The following is a 25,326-nucleotide window of genomic DNA, read 5'->3' as shown; positions in this document are numbered from 1 at the left end:
ATATAGCTGCTTGTGTGATTGACTAGAAACATTATTTATAAGTGTAAAACCTTATTTTGAAAGGATAAAGAGAATCTATAGCAATCTATTTTATTATTTAAAAACTCCACAGTTAAGTCTATGTAATACTGAAAATATTTTTCACCTAATTACAGATAAACTACTTCAATTGGACTATTTTAGAATTTCTAAGACAGTATGAGCAAAGTAGTCATATCTGAACCAAATCTGTACAGAGTAGCATAAACCCTAGGCTAATTCAGCGTCAAAATAATAACTACAATAAGGAAATATTCCTAAATTAGTGATTGATTTCTTACATTTATGTAGTTTCTTAATCAGTGACATTATACAATTCATCAATAACCCAGGCTTTGTTTAAGGTTCATAAATAAATGTCTGAATCAGTCATACAATATAAGAAAATTTAATACATGAAAGTGAATATTTTATGCAAGTAACTTTAAAAAAAATTCAGTTTAGATTCATGTCTTTTCCTAAAATGAACTCCTTATGATTTAAGTTAAATGTTTTAAGAATCTAATCAGAAATCAAAAAAATAATTTTTATCAAATTTCTCTGAGGGCAATGACTTTGTAAACCTTGAAGGAACAGAAGATTACACTGAGTTATTTATTAAATATAAATGAGCATGGTTTGTTTCATTAAAATTAAAAAAAAAGACTAGGGGAAATGCCATATCAAAATAAACTGTACGGCGGCGCCTGTGGCTCAGTGTGTAGGGCGCCGGCCCCATATACCAGCAGTGACGGGTTCAAGCCCTGCCCCAGCCAAAAACTGCAAAAAAAGATGAAAAAAAAAAAAAAACTGTAAAATAAAATGAATTCAAAGCCAGGCATGGTGGTTTACACCTATAATCCTAGCACTCTAAGAGTGTGAGGTAGGAGGATTGCTTGAGCTCAGGGGTTCAAGACCAGCCAGAGCAAGAGTGAGACCCTGTCTCTACTAAAAATAGAAAAAACAGCTGGGTGTTGTGGTAGGCACCCACAGTCCTGGGTACTGGGGAGGCTGAGGCAGGTGGATCACTTAAAACCAGGAGTTTGAGTTATGACCCTATGTCACTATACCCATGGTGACAGAGTGAGACTTTGTCTCAAAAAAAAAAAAAAAAAAATTCAAAATGTTTTTGTAAACATAGCAGTTTAATAGGTAAGTAGACAAAGTAAAAATAAATATGCAATTTGGATGAGGAAGTACATTAACATATGGACAATACATAACTCCCTCTATATGAAATAAACCAAGTAAGGCACATAAAAGCATCCTGGTGATACCATCTTACATCTGCTAAATCATCAAAATCACAGAACAAGTATGAGGCTGTGGAACAGACTCATATGGTGCCAGTGACAATGTCAAGCCATAGGCTTTGGGAAAGCAAAATGAGAAGACATAATAAAACTTAAAAAAATCTTGTGCCTTGAGAACTCAAATTAATCAACATAAAAAAGCCAACAATCCCTTATATCAACGAATAGAGCTTTCTCTAAAGAACATAGACAAATGGCTAATAAACATGAAAAAATGCTCCTCATCCCTAATTATAAGAGAAATGCAAATAAAAGCACCCTTAAGATATAACCTAACCCCAGTGAGAATGGCCCATATCACAAAATCTCAAAGCTGCAGATGCTGGTGTGGATGTTAAGAGAGAAGAACACTTACACAGCTGGTGGAACTGCAAACTAATACAATCTTTTTGGAAGGAAGTATGGAGAATCCTTAAAGAATTCAAACTAGACCTCCCATTTAATCCTGCAATCCCATTACTGGGCATCTACTCATAAGAAAAAAAAAATCCTTTTATCATAAGGACATTTACACTAGACTGTTTATTGTAGCTCAATTTACAATTGCCAAACTATGGAAACAACCTAAATGCCCACCAATCTAAGAATGAATTAACAAATTGTGATATATGTACACCATGGAACACTATTCAGCCACTATAAATGATGAAGACTTCACAGCTTTTGTATTAACCTGGTTGGAGTTGAAACACAGTCTTCTTTTTTTCTTTTTTTTCTGAGACAAAATCTCAAGCTGTTGCCCTGTGGGTAGAATGCTGTGATGTCACAGCTCACAACAACCTCAGCCTCTTGGGCTTAAGCAATTCTCTTGCCTCAGTCTCCCAGCAACTGGGACTACAAGCACCCGCTATAACGCCCGGCTATGAAACACATTCTTCTTAGTAAAGCATCACAAGAATGGAGAAGCAAGAATCCAATGTACTCAATTCTAATATGAGGATAATAGATAACCTAGTACATGGGGGAGTGGGCTGGGGGAATGAGGGAGCAGGGAGAAGTAAGTGGGGGCAGGGCCATGGTGTGTGACATACTTCTTGGAGGCAGGACATAATTATTTACCTAACAAATGCAATCAATGTAACCTGGTTCTCTGTACCCTCAAAGAATCATCCCCAACAATAAAAAAAAAAAAATGCCTAATACTCCTAAATAAATTCCATAAAACTTATCCCAAGATATTAATTCTACAGAAGGAACAAATTTGTATGTTGAAAGATGGTTATTTTAGCTATATCAAGCAATAAACAAACCAAAACAAGTCAAAGGTCAACAACAGGTGTATGGTTAAATCTGTGCTCAAACAGCTAAAACTGCACTTCATATAACATTACGTGGCTATTATAAAATTGCCGTAACGTTAAAAAGCAGAACACAACCCTATACATATAATTAAATCAATGTAAAGTATCTGTGCATAAGGACAACATAAAAACAAAGGAAAATGATAAACACGAATTTTTAGAGTAATAAAGTCATGAGTAACATTTTAAAAAATTTTAAAATATTATACTGCTTTTACATCAAAAGATCTTTATGGAATTGAAGAGGAAAACACCTATAACAGGTATTATGAATTTAGTATAATTACAAATTTTTAACTGATTGCTTACCATATGCTTCTTCAATGAGAGCACAGTATGGATTAATGCCTATTCCATTCTGCTTAGATTCTTGTTCTCCAAGACGTAAAATATTTTCAAGTCCATTTAAAGCCACTTGGACTATTTTGGAGTCCATAACAGTCAAAAGGTCACATAGTGGCTTAATGCAGCCTAAAGCTACCAAATACCTTCAGAGTAATTATAAAAGAGAAATGGGAAGAAAAAAGACTTAAATAAAACCAGCACACTGTACCCCATAATTGCATTAATGTACACAGCTATGATTTAATAATAAAAAAAAAGACTTAAATAATGTTTATAGCAAGGCATGAAAAATATTCTTCACAGTGAAATGTTACGGAAGTAATTAAGAAAAGTATTCCTATACAAACTCAAATATTAAAAAAATTTAAATTTTTATTTACATAGGAATTTGAAAGCCTTCTTTCCTTTTTTCTAAATTAACACAATTAGGAATAAATGGTATTGCAAATACTACAACATACACACACAAGGAAATTGGTACTTGGGCTTGTTTATGGATGGTATACGAGCATTAAGAATAATGGGTTCAAAGGTTTTGTTTTTCTTTTAAAGGAGAGTCTATATCACACGTATGGAGGCAGAAATTAAGAGAAAGGGAGAAGGGACACTTAAAAGTTTAAGAAATTTCTCACAAAAACAATTAATAGCTAATGTTCTGAAACATAATGCTGAGTTGCCTCTAGGAACTTAATGCAGAAGCCTCTAGGAACAAAACAGGCCATCTTGTGAATAATTTGCACAAAAATATTTCATTCATTTCCTAATGCTTTGTCTTTTTCTAGTTGTTATTAGCTGCTTTTCCAGTCTCTATAAGTGAAGTAACTGGTGTGTTCACTGGGCAATAGGTCCTTATTAAGGACAAAAGGTAGAAACCTGCTCTGAGGCCAGACCATATGCTTTTACGTCTCAATTCTACTTATTAATTGTGTGACCCTGAGCAACTGCTTTGTCTCAGTTTCCCCTTTCTAAAATGGGGATAATGATAGTACCAACTTTAGGGGGCTGTTGTGATAACCCAACAGGCATTTTATAAATGTTCCTATCCCTTTCAAAAAAATGTACAAACCCTGAGTGGAATACTCACTTGCCATATACCATACCATAACTGATCAAATATATTTGTTGCATGAGTAACTATTTCAGTTATGAGGTTAAAGGAAATATTATGAAATAGGTTAAAGTACCTGGTACATTTCTGGTACTCAGTAATTTACTTAGCACAACAACTGGCAAGAGTAAGCACTCAGCAAGTAGTAGTGGTATGCATACAGAATCTAATCTGAGACTGAGGTTTTTTTCCCCACATATAAAAAAGAATGGTTAGAAAAAAAATCATTTCAGTTTGGGTACTTAATCCACACTAATAAGATAAAGGAATAATATATAAAACGGATTAAAAAAACACAACTGTTTGCAGGTAACTTTCAGTTCAAAGTAGATAAAAATAATCATAGCATTAAAAAATATAACAAAGAAACAAAGGAAAAATCTTATTTATTCTGCTTACATTCATGACAGAAATGAAATGGAAGTATTGATAAAAGCAAAAAAGTGGAATGGAAAATAAAAACCAGGAAAAGATATTAACATAGAGATAAATTTAAGAGAAATAGTACAAATGAAGGCAATAAAAGACAATAATCTCATAACAGATTTCAAAATCATATAATTAATTTGTAAAGTACCATTGTATTTTGACTTCTTGTTTTATAAAATAAAAAATATTTATTAGAAAATATTTCCTAAATAGTCAATTCAAGAAATCTAAAAACACGAAGGAATCCTCAGAACAAGAAGATTCTGTAGGAAGTTAGGTTTTTATAGAGGTGCCAAGTCAAACTTTGCTACAGGAGATAAATAAGAGTAAAAGCTCATGATAATAAGAGACTTAGGAATCAACACAGATAATAAAAATTATGATGATTACGAAGGATAACAACAGCTATCTTTAGTTGAGAATTTAATATGGTTAGGCACTATGCTGAACACTTTAAATACATACGAAGTCAGACAATTAAGTTTGTGAACTTGCCACTGTGCACTTATGTTAGCACAGCTGCAAACAACTCAGGAAGGTTTCATAACCTTGGTATATCAGTGTCTTATAGCTGTGTTTGTGTTGAAATGCGGTGGTGTCTTGCCTAGGGGGATTCATTATTGTTGCATGTTTTGGGATGCCACTGCAAGAATGTCACAGCTTGAATTAAAGCAATGAACAAAGATTAAATTTCCTGTTATATTTGGCAAGAGTAGAACTGAAAATGGGGATATGAAACATGAAGTCCAAGTTTATAGGGTTAATGCCATGAAAAAAAATCATGGTGTTGGGCGGCGCCTGTGGCTCAAAGGAGTAGGGCGCCAGCCCCATATGCCGAAGGTGGTGGGTTCAAACCCAGCCCCGGCAAAAAACTGCAAAAAAAAAAAAAAAAAATCATGGAGTACAAATGGATTAAATGTTTTTTCTGAGAGGAGAGAAAGCTTCGCTGATTAAATAAAAAAAGGTTAAAGTGGTCAGTAAAGAGAACTGATGAAAATATAGTAAAAATCCATCAAATTGTGTGTCAATTGATTTGATTGACACACAATCAAACAATCAAACAATCAGTTGATTATGAGAAGCATAGCAGACCAAGTAAACATTCATAGAGAAACAGGAAAATCTTAACTGAAGATCTTGGCATGAGAATAATCTGTCTCTTGTATCACGACAATACACTAGTTCACACAGCACTGTCTGTAAGGGAGTTTTTAACCAGCAAACAAATAACTGCATTGGAACACCTTCCCTACTCACCTAATATGGCTCCCAAAGACTTTCTTTTACCTGAAGATAAAGGAAATGTTGAAAGGAAGACATTTTGATGATATTCAGGACATCAAGGGTATCATGACGACAGCTCTAATGGCCATTCCAGAAAAAGATTTCCAAAATTGCTTTCAAGGATGAATTAGGTGCTGGCATTGGTGCATAGCTTCCCAAGGGATGTACTCTGAAGGTGACCTTAGTGATATTCAGCAATGAGGTAGGTAACACTTTTTTCTAGGATGAGTTTGAGAACTTAATTGTCAGACCTCGTACTCTTGTTTTTTTAACTGTATTACTTTTATTGTTGTACTGTTATTTAATCATGGGTTTTAGTACTTTTGATCTGCAGTTGATTGAATCCACAGATACGGAACCGCAGGATATGGACAGTAGACTGTACTACCGTGAGGTACTGTCTCTTTGAACTCATTTTAAAAAATGAAGAAACTGTAGAGAGGTTAAATGACTTCGGCATACTAATGTACACAGCAATGATTTAATAAAAAAAAAAGAAAAACAAAAAAAAAGACCATGCAATTTTTACTGCGGGAGCAGAATGTGTAACCAGACTAACATAAAAGCCTATATACCTACTATTTATGCTGTCAGTAAAACAAACAACTGATAAAAGCCTACACTTAATGTGAAAAAGAAAAAAAAGTTAACCAGCAGAAAAATAAAAGTAAGATACTATGCACAAGAAAGGCTGACAACCAATTAGGAATAGACCATCACTATATAAACAAATGTCACCATCAATATTATTTAAAATATTTAGATGTTGAAATTTATTAGCCATTTCTACATAATAAAGCTACATTTTTGCAATGTTAATGGTTCAAAAAACATCTCAGGCTCATGATAGTGTACATTGCAAATTAACAGATTGTTCTTAGTCAGATTTTTAATCTCTGATTTTTTATAAATAGCCTGGCAATGATAATGACATTAATTATAATTTAAATTTAAAAAACATTATAAATAAATGCTATACCTGATATAACAAACACTGTCACTTCATACTAAACATGCTTATCAAACTTAGAAATACTTAGAAATACTGTTTTAGTTTCATCAATAAATAAACAGTATGTTTTATTTCTAATTTTGTCTGATTTGCATTTAAAAAAATAATTAAAAAAAATCTGTATCACACCTTATCTGCTCCGGAGTGCCTCCTGATGTTGCGTTAGTTATAGCCCAAGCTGCTTCTTTTCTGGTGCGAAACTCTGCTTTCTGAAGAATCTCAATCAAAACAGGAAAAATATTTGCATCTATAACTGCCTGAGAGGACGAAAAATGATACATAGCATAATCAGTACAAACACTGCTTCTACCAAGTACAGGAGTCTTGAAACCCACTGGCTTTAAAATTTAAGGTTTTTGGAAATAACTTTGCAAGTGTTTTATTTTTAATTTGTTCAACAAACATTAACATCTTCCTTTTTAAAAGGAAATTAGCTTTTTAAAGACTGGAGAAAATAATAGGACAATATAAATTTCAGAGATTATAAAGCATAAGGCCATCAAAATGAATAAGTAATTACTGATACAAGGAGCTTGACAAGACCCTAATTAATAGTTAAAAGCTTTGAAAAGATCACTGCCTAACTTGTTTAAAACTAATGAAAAATAATGCCTTCTAAAGACTAAGCATTATGTGTTAGGGAGTGTAAAAGGCATTTTTTTAAAGGGGATTTGGGGGTTGGGATGAGCATATATACACAGTTGCCTTGTTTTTTTTTTTTTTTTTTTTTTTTTTGGTTTTTGTCAAGACAATTCTACCCTATGCCCTGAGCAGAGTGCAATGGCATCGTAACTCACTGCAACCTCAGACTTGGGCTGTGGGCACCCTGCAGCCTCCAAAGCTGCTGAGATTACAGGCTCTCGCAGCAGCACCCAGCTGTGTTTTTCCATTATTTTCAAGAGTCAGGGTCTCACTCTTGCTCAGACAAGCCTGGAACTCCTGAGCTCAAGCAATGCTCCCGCCTCAGCTTCCCATGGTGCTGGGATTACAGGTGTGAGCCATCACGCCCAGCTGTAAAAGGCATTTTTATACATTAAATTTGTAATACTCAAGTCACATATGACATCTGCAGTATATATTGACTATTACAATTTCAATACAGATTTTTTCCTTTCTTAAATGTGTACACATTTTTTTGGCATCCTCTGTATACAGTTGCTATTCCTTGCTAGATACGTGAGTACTGTTAGTAAATGTCATCATTTTAAAGAAAAGGCCATGGTTTTAAAAATACTTTTCAACTGGGCGGCACCTGTGGCTCAGTGAGTAGGGCGCCGGCCCCATATACCAAGGGTGGCGGGTTCAAAGCTGGTCCTGGCCAAACTGCAACAAAAAAATAGCCGGGCGTTGTGGCAGGCGCCTGTAGTCCCAGCTATTCGGGAGGCTGAGGCAGGAGAATCGCCTAGGCCCAGGAGTTGGAGGTTGCTGTGAGCTGTGTGACACCACAGCACTCTACAGAGGGCGATAAAGTGAAACTCTGTCTCTACAAAAAAAAAAAAAAAAAAAAAATACTTTTCAACAATCTTTTTTTAGAAGAATCTTATTCAGTAACTCACTAAAAACAACCACTGATAAAATGTTAACTTTTGTCTAAACTGGCTTCTTAGAACTTTCTGTCCTATTCTCAAATCCGAAACACATTTACCTGAATCTGAGCTCTATTTCCAGCAGTGATGTTAGAAACTGTCCAGCAAGCTTCTTTTCTAATTGATTCTTTTGGGCTACTCAATAAATGTAAGAGACAGGGTAATGCAGAACAATTCAAAATTACCTAAAACAAGTTAGAAATGGAAACAAAAAGTTTTACAGCAAAAAATACACACAAAAATCTACTATTGAATTATTTAGAAGTATAAAACCCATTCTGAAAAATGAAATTATGAAAAGAGAAATTCCTGTCAAGTTAAAACTTAAAACACTGTCTTTTACTATCTTGCTATTGCCAAAACTTGTCTCAGGCCAGTACCCTCCTCTCAACCCACTAAAATGCAAATCACAGGTGTGTCTTTTGAATTTACGAACACACTCAGAGTTCAACTGATATAATTACTTGAATAAAGATTTGGTGGCTGAGGTCAGTATCCAATTTCTAGTTTTGTCAAATGAATTAGTAAAAAATACATGTAGAGCATGTCAAATAGTCTAAAAGTATCTCATTCTATAACCATTAGGAAACCTTAATTTATAGAATAAGTCTGTTTTATAAAAATTTTTACTCTTTATGTTCCTATATCCAAAATACCCCAATTATTTACATTTAATTTACTGGTGAAGAATGTAAATTGAGCTGAAAAATATAGTTCATGTTTAGAAAGGCATTTTCTTTTAAAAAGCTATTTTCAATGAATAACTATCAATTAACAAAGATTGACTTTTTAATAACTTTGGTATATATCTAAATATAGAGCTTTAAAAATGATTAAAACTAAAGGAAAGTAAGTTGTTTAGAATAAAAACTATACTTTTAGGTGGTAAACAAAAGAGAATCTAATGGGTTACAGAGTTTACGTTTCTATCTTCAAGAGAGATTATACCCCAAATCTGCAGTCAATTTTGACATCATACTTTTAGACATCCCACCATCTTCCAAGATACAAACACATATGTGAGTTGTTAACGAACAGTCCTAGAAATGTTTCCTTGTCATCCTTCCTTCCACTCTTATAATCCAGTTCTTCAATCTAGTATAAAAGTGTCTCTCATTTCCAAACTCTCTTCTCACATAGTCAATCATGCTCTCTACTTACAGTTTCTATTATAGTCAATTTTAATGCATGTCTGCCTCTGTACCTATGATCACATAAATCTTTTCTGGTCTAATTAAGTAATTTTGTATTTTTAATGTTTAGCCTTAGTTCCAATCCCTTACGGAAACTACACAGATACTACTTAGGCTAAACTGCTTTGTTTATACACAAGGTTTGAAATTGCACACAAACTTTATGGACACCCTGTATATACAGGAGAACCTCTGTAAGTTGACCACCTGAGGGACTGTAACAAAATGGTCAACATACAGAAGTGATCAATCTAAGGAAGTAGGCCTACTGTATCGATACATATATATAGTACATGATATGTCTATAAAAATTGAGTCAAGTTAGGAAGGCAATCAACTATGGAGGTCCCCTGTATTTTTTCTATAATTAAATTATAAATCCCTCAAGAGCAGAGACCATTTCTTATACTTCCTTGCATTCACACAGATCTAGAACAGCACTTTCCCACAGAGGTATCTGAGGTTGACCACTTGTTACCAATAATACGCTGTCAGAATATGGATGGCAATATGATCACAATAACACTAACGTCTTAATAAATCTGAAACACAGTATGTTGTGATATGAAACATAATAAATATCTTAAAGTCTATTATACTAACAACTTATCACTTTACAGTCTGAACTCACCTGTGTCTGAATATCATCACCAGTCACAATATTACCAACTGCCCGTAAGGCAGGTGATACAACTTTGTAATCATTGTGCCTAAAAATAATAAAGATAAGAATTTATATACTAATAAGAATTTAAAATTTGCAAAAATAGCACCAAAAACTCTCATATACTTTTTACCCTGAGATTTCAATCAAATTTCAGTGATTATTCCAGTAATATCTTTATAACAAAGAATTAATTCAGGATCATGTATTATTCATCTCTTTCAACCCAGAATAGTTTCTTCAGTCTTCCCTTGATTCTCATGACTTTGACATTTTTGAAGATCATAAGCCAGTTATTTGGTTTATCCAGAGTTTCTTCATGATTAAGACCTAGGTTACATATTTTTGGATGGAGTGTCACAAATGCTATAACCTTTTCTTTACATTCTATTGCATGACATGGTGTGTCTATTTTGTCCCTTTTATAGTGGTGCTGAACCCTGGTCACTAATTAAGGTGGGGCTTGCCAGACTTTTCCACCTTACCATTATTGTTTTTCTCTCTATAATTAATATTTTGTGAGGAGATACTTTGAGACTATGTAAAATGCTATTCCTTAACCTACCTTTACCAGTAGTTTTAGGATCTCTAGTAAGTAATTAGCAGTATTGTTATCAATGCTTTTCTAATATTATCATTCCAACTACACATCTTACAGCCATCTGCTTATGTGTGGACTCATGGGTTTCCCATTTTAATCAATAAATTATACATTAAAATAATTCATTTCAAAGTTCAAATTATCCAATGTTTGGACAGGGAAAGCCCTTTCAAGTGGGCTTCTGTGTCCTGTTGACAGTTATCCATTCTTTGAGCACTTACTACTTTCCACAGTCATGTTTTTTCCTCAAGTGCCAGCCCTGGAATCAGTCATTTCTCCAAGAACCCTGGTTCCTTTCGATGGACAGTGGTGTTTAGAAACTTAGATTTAGGCATTCAGTGCTCTCAGGTTATTACTATAAAAGTGTTACTGTTGTTCCCAAGTTCTTTAGGAGGACACACATATATTTACATATATATGTTGACCCACATACAGAGGTTGTCAACAAAAGGAACTAGAACTACTCAACTGATATGTACATGTGGTACATGTCTGGTCTATGAAAATTAGGTCAACTTAAGGAGGTCAATGTAGGGAAGCAGTCAACTATGGAGTTTCTATTGTGTGTGTGTGTGTGTGTATTTCTACACTTATCTTTGTTAAGAGCCATGAGTTCACAGTGAGATTTCTATTCTAATCTAAAATCACCGGATTATTCAGGCTTTCTCTTCTTCCATATTTATTTCTTTTCTCCATTCTATGGTAACAAGTAGTAGCTTGTACTTTCCTAATTTCCTATAATGGCCAATCTTCTAGCCCAGCCAGGCTGCTACCTCATGATGTATTAGCTCCACGCCTAACTCTAGCCCACTTGTATGCTAACTCTGGTAAGTGCCACTCTCAAGCTCGGGTCTGCTCTCACCAATGGACCTGCCTGCCCACCTTCCTCTGATGCTGTCAGACCTCTCTTCTTTGTGCCATCTACCGCCTATCTAATGGCTTTTTGACAGAAGAGAGGAAAATAACACATTTTTTAAAAGAAGTTTAAGAGGAGATAAAGAAGCAATAACTTTTTGTTTTTGAAATAGAGACTCACTGTCACCTTGGGTGCAATGATGTTATCATAGCTCATTGCAACTTTAAAATCCTGACCTCAAGCCATCCTCCTAGCTCAGCCTCCTAAGTAGTTGAAACAACAGGCATGTGCCACCATGTCTGGCTAATTTTTTCTATTTTTGTAGAAAATAGGGGTCTCACTCTTGCTTAGGCTGGTCTCAAACTCCTGAGCTCCAACAATCTTCCCACCTTGGCCTGTCAGAGTGCTAGGATTACAGGGCTAGGTAGGCTACTGTGCCCAGACAGCCACAGTATCTTTTTAAAACAAGTTTTCTTAAAAGTTTTTAATATCTTCATATAAAAAAGCTGTTCTTTTTAAAGAAAATAAGTATAACAGCTCAGCAAAAAGAAACATCTTTAAAACAACTGAAATACTTTTATTAATCACTATAATGCACAATAAACTAGATTACTGGTTCTGTGAGAGCAGGAATTTGGTTCTATACTTCATTAACAATGTCTTGCACAACAGCAGGTAATTAGCATTCCATAAATATTTGTTGAATTTAACCTACCTCATTCATCAAGAGAGCACCTTAGACTAAGAAAAGTCATTTACAAAATAACTTATTCCAAATACAAGTTTGTATCCCAATATAAGTTTAAATGTCAACATTTTAGAGTATTAATATTCTGTTAAGTGTTGGGTTGGTAGCTTTTTAATTCTTCCTGTTGATAGTGATTATTGAGATATTTACAAGGTCATTACTTTAATTGCTAAACTTAATAAACACATCATATAATTATTAAATATAAATTAGTTACATCAAAAGTTCCACCAATCTTCGACACACTCCAGAATCAATGACTGCTTGAATTTTATCATTGGGTCCATCGGAGAGATAAGAGAGGGCCCAACACACATCTGCTAACACATCTGGGTCACTGCTAAACAATAATCGTGACAGAACATTTAAACAAGGTGAAACCTGAAAGGGAAGAAAAAGCCAATATTTAAATTTTTCTTTGTTTAAAGCCAAATTTCCTTAGGAAAATATTGAAATAAATTTAATGCTATGAAAATATAAGAAAAATTATTCTATAATTTTAAAATTATGATCAGAGAGATAAGCATGAAACTGATTATAATCTGTTAATTTTAGATTAAGTGGTAAAGTTTTTTCTTTTAATAATGAAATATAAATTAGGGCTCTCCTGTCTATGCCTAAATCATACATAACCCCACAAAAAAGGCATACCAAAACCAAGGTCCAAATGCTTTAGAGATACGGGTTTAACATAATGATCATGGACTGTGGCCTAACTGAACTTTGGGATATCAGGCACAGTGGGGGCTGAAATGTAGCACTGGACTGGAAACTTAAAGAGTAAAAGTCTGCCTACAGATTGGGAAAAACCTCTAGCCCTCTTTCAGTGCACAGTTTCCAGATCCCCAGTAATCAGGTGTGTTAACTAATCTATATGCAAACCCAATCCACCCACCTTCCTGCAGAAAAATAGAAACTCTATCTCAGGAAAAAATAAATGTCTCAGCAAAACCAGAATGTCTCAGAAAAGAGACTTAAATTTGGAGTTTCTCAAAGAAAATAAAGTTTTGCTGCCCAATTTCCATACAATGAAGCCAGGAGATAATAAGCCCACACGCCCATCTTCTAATTAGCTTTTTAGTACCTCTTTCCTAAATCTGTTGGAAGATCCAAGGATCATCAGATAAATATGATGATAATCTCCAGGAAGAAAGTGATTAATACAAAGAACAAACCATAAACAAAACAAAAAGCCACAAAGAACCACAGACACTAGGAAAAAAAAAAAAAAAACTTTCACCAAAACTAAAATCCTCAGCTAGGTAAGACAATTTGCAATGTCCATAAAAGAACAGAATTCTATATAAAGATGAGCAACCAGAGAACAAGAAAAATAACTCTTGAAAATATAAAATACGATTGTGGAAATATAAATTTCAAAAAGGCAGATTAGACCAAGTCTTTCAAAAAAAATCACGGAAAATGTAACAAGTAAATCTTAAGCCCTATCATGTGCTATTAATTTCATTAGTTTGGAATATATAAATAAATAAACACAAGAGGTGAAGATTCTTGCCTCTAAGGAGGCAAGCATTTCAGTGGAAGATTTTCAAAAATTAATAGACTTACTAAAAAGCAAAACATATTATATTAAAAGGTGATTTGGAAAAATTGGAGTCAAATGAGGGGGGCAGGCTTGGGGCACTGACAGATTTTATTAAATACTGTGGTCAGAGCTCATGGAAAAGGTGACTTCTGAGCAAACAATGGAGAGAAGGCAACCAGGAAAGCAGCTCTCTGTAAGAAAAGTATGAGAAGGCAGAGGCCCTCAAGGTATGGTCCGAGGACTCCTGTGGGATTCCTGAAATCGTTTTGGGGAGTATGTGAAACTATGTTCAAAATAAGACTAAGACATAATTAGTCTTTTTTCATTTATTGACATTGGTATTAACGATACAAAAACAATGATGGAGAAACTAAACATCTTACCACAAATAAGGCAATAGCACGAAAATTCACTACACATCTTTGTATTCATTACCTCCAGTTAGAAGAGTGGGGACTGGGAGAGGGGAGCAAGTTCTATTCAAGAATTAATGTGAATAGGCAATAAAAATTACTAATTTTATTAAATCTAAACTCTCCAGTTCATGTCTTTTAAATATTTTATGGGATGAAATAATAAATATGCAGAAGGTACTTCTGTGCCCTAACCCTAGTAGGGTTGTCTCCAGGAAAAGCACTCTTGTGATTGAGCTGCAAGTTGAATTGGCCATTTTTTTCCTTATGGAACACCATTTTTACTTAGAATACTATTCATTATTCAGTCTTAGGTATTTGGAGTACATTTTTAAAAATATAAACAGAGTCTGTCATTTCAACGAAAATAACTAATAATATTTGTTGCCAATGATAAATTTTGTTACTTCAAAAATTTTGGAAAACTTGCACCTACCATTGCTAAGATCGAAAGCTTCCTGATGGCAATATTGTGATTTTATTAAATATTGAATAATTAAAAATTGCATAATTGTAAATGAAATGTATCAACATTAGGGAGAGCTGCATAACTCAGGGAATTGTATTTTCCAAATGACCAGTGTGCATAATGTAATGTTACAAAATCATATGTGAGAAAAAGATCCACTCAAAATGTAAAACAAGACTAATAGATTTTAATGTAACAGAGTAAAAAAAATTAAACATATGATTTCAGAGTCATCAATTTAACTACCTTTAAGAAATTGCCACTCAACTTTTGTTGTGGTATCAAAAAATATCCATGATCAGGGGTGGGGGTAGGGAAGAGCAGAGAGAGGGAAGGAGGGAGTGGGGTGGTGGGTCATGGGGTGACACACCTTTTGGTCTTATAACTGGGCAATTATAAGAGGGACTTTAACTGACAGTGTAACCTGGTTCTTTGTACCCTCAATAAATCCCCAACAATTAAAAAAAAAAAAAAGTCCATGATTATCCAAAAAGACATCATACAGTTCAACTAAAACAACCTATTACAGCAGATTGAATATAGAGTCAGAAGTAAGAATCACAACTATCTGTAGATATAAAAGAGATATTTTACAATATAATGGGTTTGTTATTTTTAAATGAATTAATTTTAATGTTTTTCTTAATTTTAATTTTTAATAAAGTACTATAAGATATAAATCACATAAAAGATTTGGACACATGGTTTTTAAGAGTGGAAAGGGGTCTTGAGACCAAACACTTTAAGAATCTTTGTTCTAGGTAGAGGGAACAACTACAGCAACATTACGAGAGTGCTTTGTGAACCTGAGGAACAGAAAGCAGGCCAGTGTGGCTGGAGTGATAGAAAGAAAACAGCAAGACATGGAGTCTAAGAGATGACAGAAGGTCCAAGAAGGTAGTGAAAATTCTTGTAGGTTATTTAACTTGTAGGTTATCTTTCATTATGAATGAAATATAGGGACCCACTGCAGGGCTCTAAACAAACATGTGGTATGAAAAGCCATTTTAACAGGATCATTCTGTCTGCTTTCTCAGAAAAAGAAAAATGATGAGTAGGTGAAGACAGAAGCAAGATTTTTTTAGAGGAGTCTACTGCAGTAACAGAAGGTAGTAGAAACTAGGTGGTATTAAGGGAGGTGATACATTTCCTTCCTCAATATATTATTTTGAAAAAATTCAAACCTACAGAAAATTTGTAAAAACAGTACAATAAATACCCATAGGATACTCACCTAGATTCATCAATTGTTAACATTTTGCTAAATTTTTTCTGTCTCCCCGTACATACACACACACACATAGGGATTGCAGAAGTCAAACTTGAGGAGTATTATAATTTTAATACTTTTTTTTCCTTTCTTAAAATGTGTAAATATAATTTTGGCACTCTCTGTAGTTTTTTACTGGATCATTTGAGAAGCATTTGCAGACATCACAGTACTTTGTCCCTGAATAGTTCAGCACCTATATCCTAAGAAAAAGGGCTTTTCTACCACAATATAACACCCAGGAAATTTAACATTGACATAATAATATTATCTAAGGTATAGACCATATTCAAATTTTTAAGCTAAAAATTAATTTTTATCCATGATCTAATTGATTAAATACTTATTTGTTATATCTCCTCTTTAGTGTCTTTTCTAAAAGAATAAGTTTATTGAGGTATAAATAATATACATTAAGTAATATACTTTTTTAGGTACATAGTTCAACTGGGAATTTTGGCAAATATATACAATTGTATAGCCACCTTTCCATCAAAATATGGAATATTTTTATCACCCCCCAAAATACCCTTCTGTTCAATGTAATCAATTCTCTCTCCTCAGGCAATCACTGATCTGATTCTTATTTCTATAGTTTTGGCTTTTCCAAAATATTACATAAATGGAGTCATTAAAAATGTAGCATTTGTGTATGACTTTTTCTTTTAGCTTAATGTTTCTGAGATTCATCCACGCCATTGCATGTATCAGTAGTCTGTTCCTTATTGCTGAGCTGCATTCCAAAACATGCATGCACCATAATTTTCTCATTCACATACCAACTTATGTACATTTTAACTGTTCCCAGTTTTTGGTGACTGTGAAAAATGCTGTCATAAAAATCTGCTTATTGGTCTTTCCAAAGACCATACTAATAGTATGTCTTCCAAAAGACATACTATTTCATATCTCTTGAATAAGTACCTAACGGCAAAAATGTAAGATAGTTTACAGTATCTGTACCATTTTGAAAAACATTCTTATCAACCATGTATGAGAGTTTCAGTTGCTCTGAGCCATACCAGCATTTGATATCTTTGGCTTCTAAAATTTTAACCATTTTAACAGGTATGTGGTGTCTTTAGTCTTTTACTCTTGAATAGTTGCCCCAGACTATCTATGGTCTTTCCTAACAATGACACTTTTTTAAAGAGTTTAGGCCATTCATTTTGCACACCATCTCTCAATTTGGATTGACTGTTAAATGCTAAACATTTCTGGCATGAGTCTTACACAGGTGATGATGTGTTCCTTTTAGTCATATCACATCTGAAAGCACTAACATCAGTTTTTCCTTTATTACTGATATTAAGTTGAGCCATTTGGATAAGGTGGTTAATGTCTGCTAGAATTCTTGACAGTAAATAAACCTGCTTCCTACCCTCTCTCTCTTTGTGATTAACATCTGTACTTTGTAGGGTGATGCTTTCACACTATGTGAATATCTTGTTTGCCCCAAATTTTCTTAAATAGGAAAAGGGAATGATTAAATTGTGTCAAATGAAGGCAGATCATGTAACATAAAACGTGAGAATTGACCACTGGACATACTAGGTCACGTACGAGGTCTACACATTGACCTCTAGATTCCACAATGTGTAAACATTTATGCCCTTAATGAAATCAGTTTTTAATGAGCAAAAATCCTCATTGGGATGGATTCCAAAAAGAATGTTAGGAAAGGTAATGAAAAATGCAAGAATAGATAAATAATAAAAAAGGGAAGCAAAGAAATAAATTTTACTTAACAGGAAAACTGAGGTGAGAGAAGAATTAAGACAGGAGAAGTAACAGTTTATTTTTATAGTAATGACATTGATTTAGACGAAGAAAACAATACTACTAGAGAAAAAAAATTGTTGAGTGATGACCCTAAATAAGAAAAAGAAAAAGCTATGTAGTGCATAAGTGGTGGAACAAAACTTTATAAAGGAGCATGGGAAAAAATAAAGAACATGACAAGTAAGTATAATAGGTGGGTATAGATAACCACATGACGGCAAATGTGGTAACGGTAAACCATAGAAGCTGTCTTTTGATTGCTTCAATGTTCTCAATGAAGTAGGAAGCAAGGTCATAAGCTAAGAGTGAAGATAAAGGAGAAGAAAGAAGGAGAACAAAAAATAAGAAATAGCCTATTAATTAATAATCCTTTTGTGCCAGCTGTCAATCAGTGTGTATTAATGAACATCAGTATGAACTGTTGTGAAATTCAGATTAGTACATGAATTCTAAAGGTCCACATAACTTTCCAAAGTTTTTTATGTTTGATGTTATCTTTCATTTAAAATAAATAACTTTAAAAGGTTGCTTAGAAAAATGTGGTTTAGACTACCAGTTTTGTAAGTTATAAATTTTATAAATTTCAGTAACTTTCAAATAAGAAAATTCTTTAGGAAAATCATGTCACATAAATTTCAAAGGTATTATCAACTGTATGAGAAAACTTACATAAAAATAAATTATTTCTATAAGGTGCTTATTACTGCAAAGTTCTAGAAAATCTTTACCTTTTGTCTATGGTTAAAGAACTCAAAAAAAACCATGAAATGTATTTAGAACAAAAATCTCAAACTGTAAATATTTCATAAGAAAAATCTAATAATGTTACTAAGCAGAAAAAAAATGAAAAAATCAAATATGGTATATTAAACTAATTATATCTCTAAAATTATTATCACATAATTAATACCTCAACATACACATGTACAGACGTATTCCCTCTATTTTAAAACTGGGGAAAAAATGAATACTAAACACTCAAAAGAAGTGTATTTTAAAGTAAAGAGTTTCAATAGGAAAAGAAATGCATAAACCAAGGTTCTTTTAGTAATAACTTAATTAAAAAATGGTATCATATACTATTCTAACAGGCAAAATAAAGAAATTACTGTGATTACTAAAACTATGATTGTATCTAATAAGCCAATTCTATATAGGTGTAAGTTTAAACATAGGAACAGTAGTTTAAAGACTTATCATCAGACACATTGCCATTTATTACGTGTATCTCCTCCGACAAAATATAAATATCGTTTCCCTTCAATTGTGTAACAGTCATTGCCAAATTATTAGTTTTAACATATAATACTCATGTGTCTTTTAAAGAGTTGTCGGAAGGCTCCTTGTGTACCTTGGAAGCATTATTAAGTATTATACTTAATTCAAACAAATAATGTAACTAAAAAAATATAATGTACACATACACATAATGTAACTAAATCATCTGTTGCTCTTCTATTATCATACTGCAAATCACACAAAATAACTTTTAAACTGAATAAGGCCCTTGATGTAACATTACTGTATAACTTTTTCTATTGAGAGGCTATGACGTATACCATACTCAGAACTTTTTTTCCTCTAAGATACATATCTATTAAGCAAAATTTTGGGTTAAAATTTTAATTTTCTTCCTCATTTTAGTATCAGCATATTTTTTAGTTACATTATGTACTTTTCAATAAATATGAAACAGAATAGGCAAGGAAGGTTGACGAAGTTTTATGAATTATGACTAAATACACAATATGCCATAGAGTATGATAGCAGATAGACATGGTACAAAGAGATTTTTAAGACATACTTGCAGTTTAGATTATGTGGCAAAATTATGATTTCTTAAAACTGGAATGGTGAAAGTACAAATGAGAAGGCATGCTAACTCATGCATTATCTTTACTGCATTAGACATTTATTATTTTTTACCCCTAGAAACTTTATCTAGGGATACCAGAGATCTCTACCAAACTTTGAGCTTCTCTTAATGCTATAGACATTGTTCATTATGCCCCTTTAGTTCACAGACACTGAATTCAAAAGACAAATGGTATTCTAGAAATTTACCTATGTTCTGTCTTTCTAATAGCATCTTACTGATAAGCAACAGAACTAAATTGTGAATTTATTACCAATCTATCTCTATAAAGGCCAAATAGTAGGAGATGGGGAAAAGATATTTTAAGTGAAATATGGGAAAGCACAAACAGTGGGCCTGAGGAATTACCTTAATCTTCTGAGATGTTTCAGTTCCTGTAAACTAGACTAATCAACTAAACTTGATTTCTTAAGTCAACTCCTAGATACAAAAGTATCTGGATATAGTGGTTGTCTCTGGGCACAAGAATTTAAGCAGTGAGAAGAAGAGCAAAAAGGAAACTTCCTTTATAACTGTAAATCTTTTAAATTTTATGTGCAAATATTGTCTTGCCAATGACGTACGCAATTATTAACAAAAAAATAAGAGTCCCTTCAACCTCAAAAAAAAATCTATCATAAAGAAACTTAAATTTATGGAGACAGATTTATGAATCTGTATATTTTACATCATACCTTACTAAAGTTTGGAGGAGGGTTTTTGCCTCTACATAAATTTGAGAGGGCCCACACAGCATTTCTTGTTGTTGTAAGTCTATTAGAATTTTTTAATAACCTGCCAAGAAAAAGAAAAAGAAATTTACATTTATTTTTACATATTTCACTTTACATTTATTTTTCTTATTTAGCTGTTTTCTATCATAACATAAAAATTTTCTTCAACATATAAGATATTCAAACTGGTAAAACAAAAGAGCCTTAAAAATTCACTAGGTTTTTAGAAAGAAAAACAAATATAGTACAGTTCTATTTTCTAAAGTTTGAATCTACAATGTAAGCTAATTGTCTATATCCTCATATTAACCTGAAATAAATAAAGTTCAAATCTATGATCTGAATGGATTCTTAAATCATAAAACATTTTGAAGATAAAGAGCATCATGGGAAATTTACTTATTTCTATAAACATTTTTAAAAGTACTAGATTACCTTTTTTTAATCATAAAAATAAAACATTATTCAAATACAGAAAGCAAGGAATACAGAGTCAAATTAAATGAAAATCACCTATTGAAATGGGAAGTTTTCTGTTTTTAACAGATGGTATGTCTTAGCATTTTTATCTGATTTGCCATAAACCCTGCTAGCTACTAAGAAATTGAGTGTCTAAAACAAGATGTTTTTCTTCTCAGACTCCTAACGAGTTACTACTTAAAAGTTTTTCACAACATAGTAAGCAGGTTATGTTTTAGTTAAACAGGAAATACCCTAAAGTAATAGTCCTTGAACCTTTTAGAGAGTTATGGACCCTATTGAAACCATAACAAATCCTTACCTGAGAAAAAAAGCACACATACCAATATTTTGGCATACAATTTTAAGAGTTTGTTAACTTCCTAAGGACCTTCACAAACCTGCTAGAAGTACAAAGAACCTATACTAAAAAAAAAAAAAAATTGTCCTTTTTTGGAGTGACAGAGCAAAAGTGGTACACTGAGGGTCCATGTCCCCCCCCAGAAACACTGAAAAAACTTGCAAATACTGTCAGAAACAACTTTAGTGGAACTCTAGAACTAGACAGTCAAAAGTCTGTAGTAACCAAGAGGACTTTTAACCAGAAAAGGATTGGCATGGGGCAGGAAAGCGATGGCGCTTTGACTTACCCTTGCCTATTTCCTTCCACAGCCTGGCAGCAGCCTATAAGATGCCAGCCTGCATTTCCACTGTGGGTTCCTTGTTCTAGAGTAGTGGTTCTCAACGTTCCTAATGCCCGTTCCTCATGTTGTGGTGACCTCCAACCGTAAAATTATTTTTGTTGCTACTTCATAACCGTAATTTTGCTACTGTTATGGATTGTAATGTAAATATCTGATATGCAGGATGTATTTTCATTGTGACAAAGGGGTCATGACCCACAGGTTGAGAACCGCAGTCCTAGAGGGAGCACAGCAGACCTCGTTTCAAAGTAATTGTGTTCGTCTGTTTGGACCTGTTTGAGGCTCCCTCAAAAACCGATGCAAGGCACTTGCCTTTGTTTTCCCTAACTGGGAATTCTCTCAAGGTGGAAAAGTGGCTCTGTAAAGAATGTTCCTCAAAAGTATTAAAAGGCAAATAAATATTGAAACCTGGGGCAAAGGATATAGCAGAAGCAACCAAGAGACACACTTAAAGCCTGTGTAGAAAGCTGGGAGTAAAATACTATGGGGAGTGAGGGATTTTAAAAGTTCCCGCATACATCAGACAATCTAGAAAGCCATGTACTCGCCTGCGGCAGAGTGTGTGATCAGAAAAAACTTGAGAAGGCCTTAAGCTTTCACCTCTGGCTGACCTTGAGGTTTACCACAAGTAGGGAGTGCTTACAGTCATAGCTGTCATCAGCCTGACTCAGGTTTAAAGGAGGGGTCCAACACAAAGCCAATTTAAAAGCCCTGGAGAATTTTCTTTTCTTGTGGTTCCAGAAATTTTGTTTTGTTTTTTGTTTTTTTGAGACAGTCTCACTTTGTCGCCCTCAGTAGAGTGCTATGGTGTCAGAGCTCACAGCAACCTCAAACTCTTGGGCTCAAGAGATTATCTTACCTCAGCCTCCAGAGTAGCTGGGACTACAGGTGCCCACCAGAGCACCGTTTTTTCCAGAGGTGAGATCTTACTCTGGCTTAGGCTGGTCTCAAACTTCAGACCTCAGGCAATCCACCTGCCTTGGCCTCCCAGAAACTTAAGGAACCACAAAGAAGATAGGCTTTACAAAATTAACTCAAAGAAGTCCCTAAACAAATACAGTAGAACCTCCATAGACCACCTCCTTAATAAGTTGACCCCATTTTCATAGACCAGACATGTACCACAGATACTCAATGAAAGACTGACCTTTATACATGGACCTCCTCTGTAGGTTGTATCTTGACCCCTGGGACTATGACACACACGAGATTAATTTACCCTCCATAATTTGACCATTTGAGTCCACTCTATACCAACGGGTAGAAGGCATGAACTTTGCCCCTTTGTTAGACTATTTTCTTCTTTAATGTAAGCTTTTTTTTCATATTTTATTATTACCATGTGTTTGATTAGGCCTAACATCCTATTGTTTATCACATACTATGAAAGAAATTTTTCAACATGAAGGATTGTTGTGAACTGTAGGTACATCCTGAAATCACTGAAAAGTTTTACAGTTCATCAAGACTTGATGACCCAAAGGAAAGAACTCAAAGAGCTGACATCAGAAAAAAGTTGATCTACATTTTCTGGAAAGCAGCAGCCAAAGAAAAACAATGGAATATTTTGGTGTTACAGTAGAACCTCCATAGACCACTGTATTAGCAACATCCAAAAACAGTAAACATGAGCATCTAAAGAGAGATGGTAAGGAAAGTGGTCACCTAAAGCAGAAAACTTCCCTTCAGAAGTCAATGAGGCCACATTAAGCTGATTCAAACAAATGAGGATAGTTAGTGCCCAAATCTCCAGGCCAATGATCCAAGAATTTGCTAAAAAATTTTCACAGGAATTCAGGGTGGCAGATTTCCAAGTATCAAGTGATTGGCTCGATTAAATTGTAGCATAAAATCTCTCAGAAAGTCTCGTGTGGTGAATCCAATGAAATTCCAGTAGAAGTTGTGGAAAAGTTAGTCAAAAAGTTCCTAGACTTCACCAAAGGCTTCAAAGTTGACAACATGTTTAATGCTAATGAGTGTGGACATTTTCTCAAGGTGATGCCTGACAGGAGCTCATCATGAAAGGAGATAAATGTAAGAGCAGAAAACTTACCAAAGAACATTTCACAGTTTTGTTTTGTGTTAGCTCAACCATAGAGAAAGTAAAGCAATTGATGATTCACAAATCAGCAAAATCATGTGGACTCAAGATCCTGAAGCCTGAAGATCACCCTGTAACTAAGAGATCAAACAAATGCACATGGATGACTGGTGCCCTACTTGGGGAGTGTGTAAGGGTATCAGCCGAGAAATGAAGAAGAAATAGTCTATTCTACTGCCAACAGACAACTGTCCTGGCCCTGAGTAAATGAATTATTTCACAGATGTGACAGTGAAATTTCTGACTCCAAACACAACCTCAAAAACCCAACCTCTTGACCAAGGCATCATCAAAACATTTAAAATGCACTACTGAATCCAGTTCCTACAGTCAGTCATTATTAAAAACACAAACTGGTGGTCCACCTGTAGAAGCAACTTAATCTGCATTATCAGTTAATTGGATGCTGTCCTCTCAATCAGTTCTACCTGGAATAAAGTTCAGCCAGAAACAATACAGTGTTTGAAGAAAATTGAATTTGTCACAACCCAAAAGCATGATGTTTGGCCACATTGGGCAGTCCATCTCCAAAGAGAAAATTCAAAGGAGCAGATTTTGAAGGTTTTGTTGCAATGGACAAATGAGGTGGCAACCTGTAACAGATATGACCAAGAAGCAATTTTCCAAGCAATGTTGACCAAAGTATAGACCAGCCTAAAAGTGCATGAAGCAGCAGATGAAGTGGGAAAAAGTAGGTGAAGACGACACACAAATTGCAGAGACTCCAAAAGAGGATGTCAGATCTCTGATAATGCCGTTGAAATCCTCTGCTGTGGAAGAACGCCCAGGTATGCTGAATGGTGTAGCCAGCATTGAGAGTGCTTTCTCCACTTAACATTTATAAGAATAAGAAACAGACCGAGATTGACTCTGTTTTTAGAAAGAATGATTAAACCATCAGAAAACAGGATTGATTTTATAAGATACTGTATGTATGATTTTACTATGTTTAGATTAGGTATGATTTTGTATATTTTCTAACAAAAGCTATACAAGAAAGTACAGTACATGTACCTATCAATACAGCAGGCCCAATTCCTCGTGTTGACCAGTTTGTTACAGTCCCCAGATGGTCAACTTACAGACATTCTACTGCAATTACAACAAGTAGCAACATCAAAAGCTGGAGAAAGAGGAGGATCTAGTTTCCATGATGGCCATAATAAAAAATGCCCATTTGTAATAAGATATTATGAGGAATGCAAAAAGAAAAAAAAAGTGTAGCCCATTAAGATTAAAATATATAACTCAAAAGAAATTGTCCCTTAGAAAACACAGGCATTTGGGCAGTGCCTGTGGCTCAAGGAGTAGGGTGCCGGCCCCATATACCGGAGGTGGTGGGTTCAAACCCAGCCCAGGCCAAAAAAACTGCAAAAAAAAAAAAGAAAGAAAGAAAAGAAAACACAGGCATTCAATTTACCACACAAAAATTTTAAATCCATTGTCTGAAATATGCATTAAAAAGAACTAAAAATCCCAAGGACAGAGGAAACTATGAGAACAATGTCTTGACAAATAGAGAATTATAAATACAG

General features: G+C 34.1%; 1 protein-coding gene across 2 annotated transcripts in view; it reads right to left on the bottom strand.

Moving 5' to 3' along the window:
* KPNA5 (karyopherin subunit alpha 5) overlaps window positions 1-25,326 on the bottom strand; it is a 53,836-nt gene that overhangs the window by 3,906 nt on the left and 24,604 nt on the right. Inside the window, exons 8-14 of one of the 2 annotated variants that reach the window (XM_053592260.1) lie at window positions 20,489-20,588; window positions 12,676-12,839; window positions 10,221-10,299; window positions 8,456-8,581; window positions 6,940-7,067; window positions 5,772-5,801; window positions 3,013-3,120 (exon numbers count right to left, since the gene is read on the bottom strand). In XM_053592260.1, coding sequence (XP_053448235.1) covers window positions 5,798-5,801; window positions 6,940-7,067; window positions 8,456-8,581; window positions 10,221-10,299; window positions 12,676-12,839; window positions 20,489-20,588 — 601 coding nt within the window. In that variant the 3' untranslated portion in view covers window positions 3,013-3,120; window positions 5,772-5,797. Of the gene's footprint in view, window positions 1-2,941; window positions 3,121-5,771; window positions 5,802-6,939; window positions 7,068-8,455; window positions 8,582-10,220; window positions 10,300-12,675; window positions 12,840-20,488; window positions 20,589-25,326 lie in introns of those variants that run through there. The other variant, XM_053592259.1, reaches the window with a different exon arrangement.

Source organism: Nycticebus coucang, chromosome 5 (assembly GCF_027406575.1).
Source record: "Nycticebus coucang isolate mNycCou1 chromosome 5, mNycCou1.pri, whole genome shotgun sequence".
Lineage (NCBI taxonomy): Eukaryota > Metazoa > Chordata > Mammalia > Primates > Lorisidae > Nycticebus > Nycticebus coucang.
Note: the sequence above shows the minus strand (reverse complement) of the source record. Positions and strands in the feature narration are given on the sequence as shown.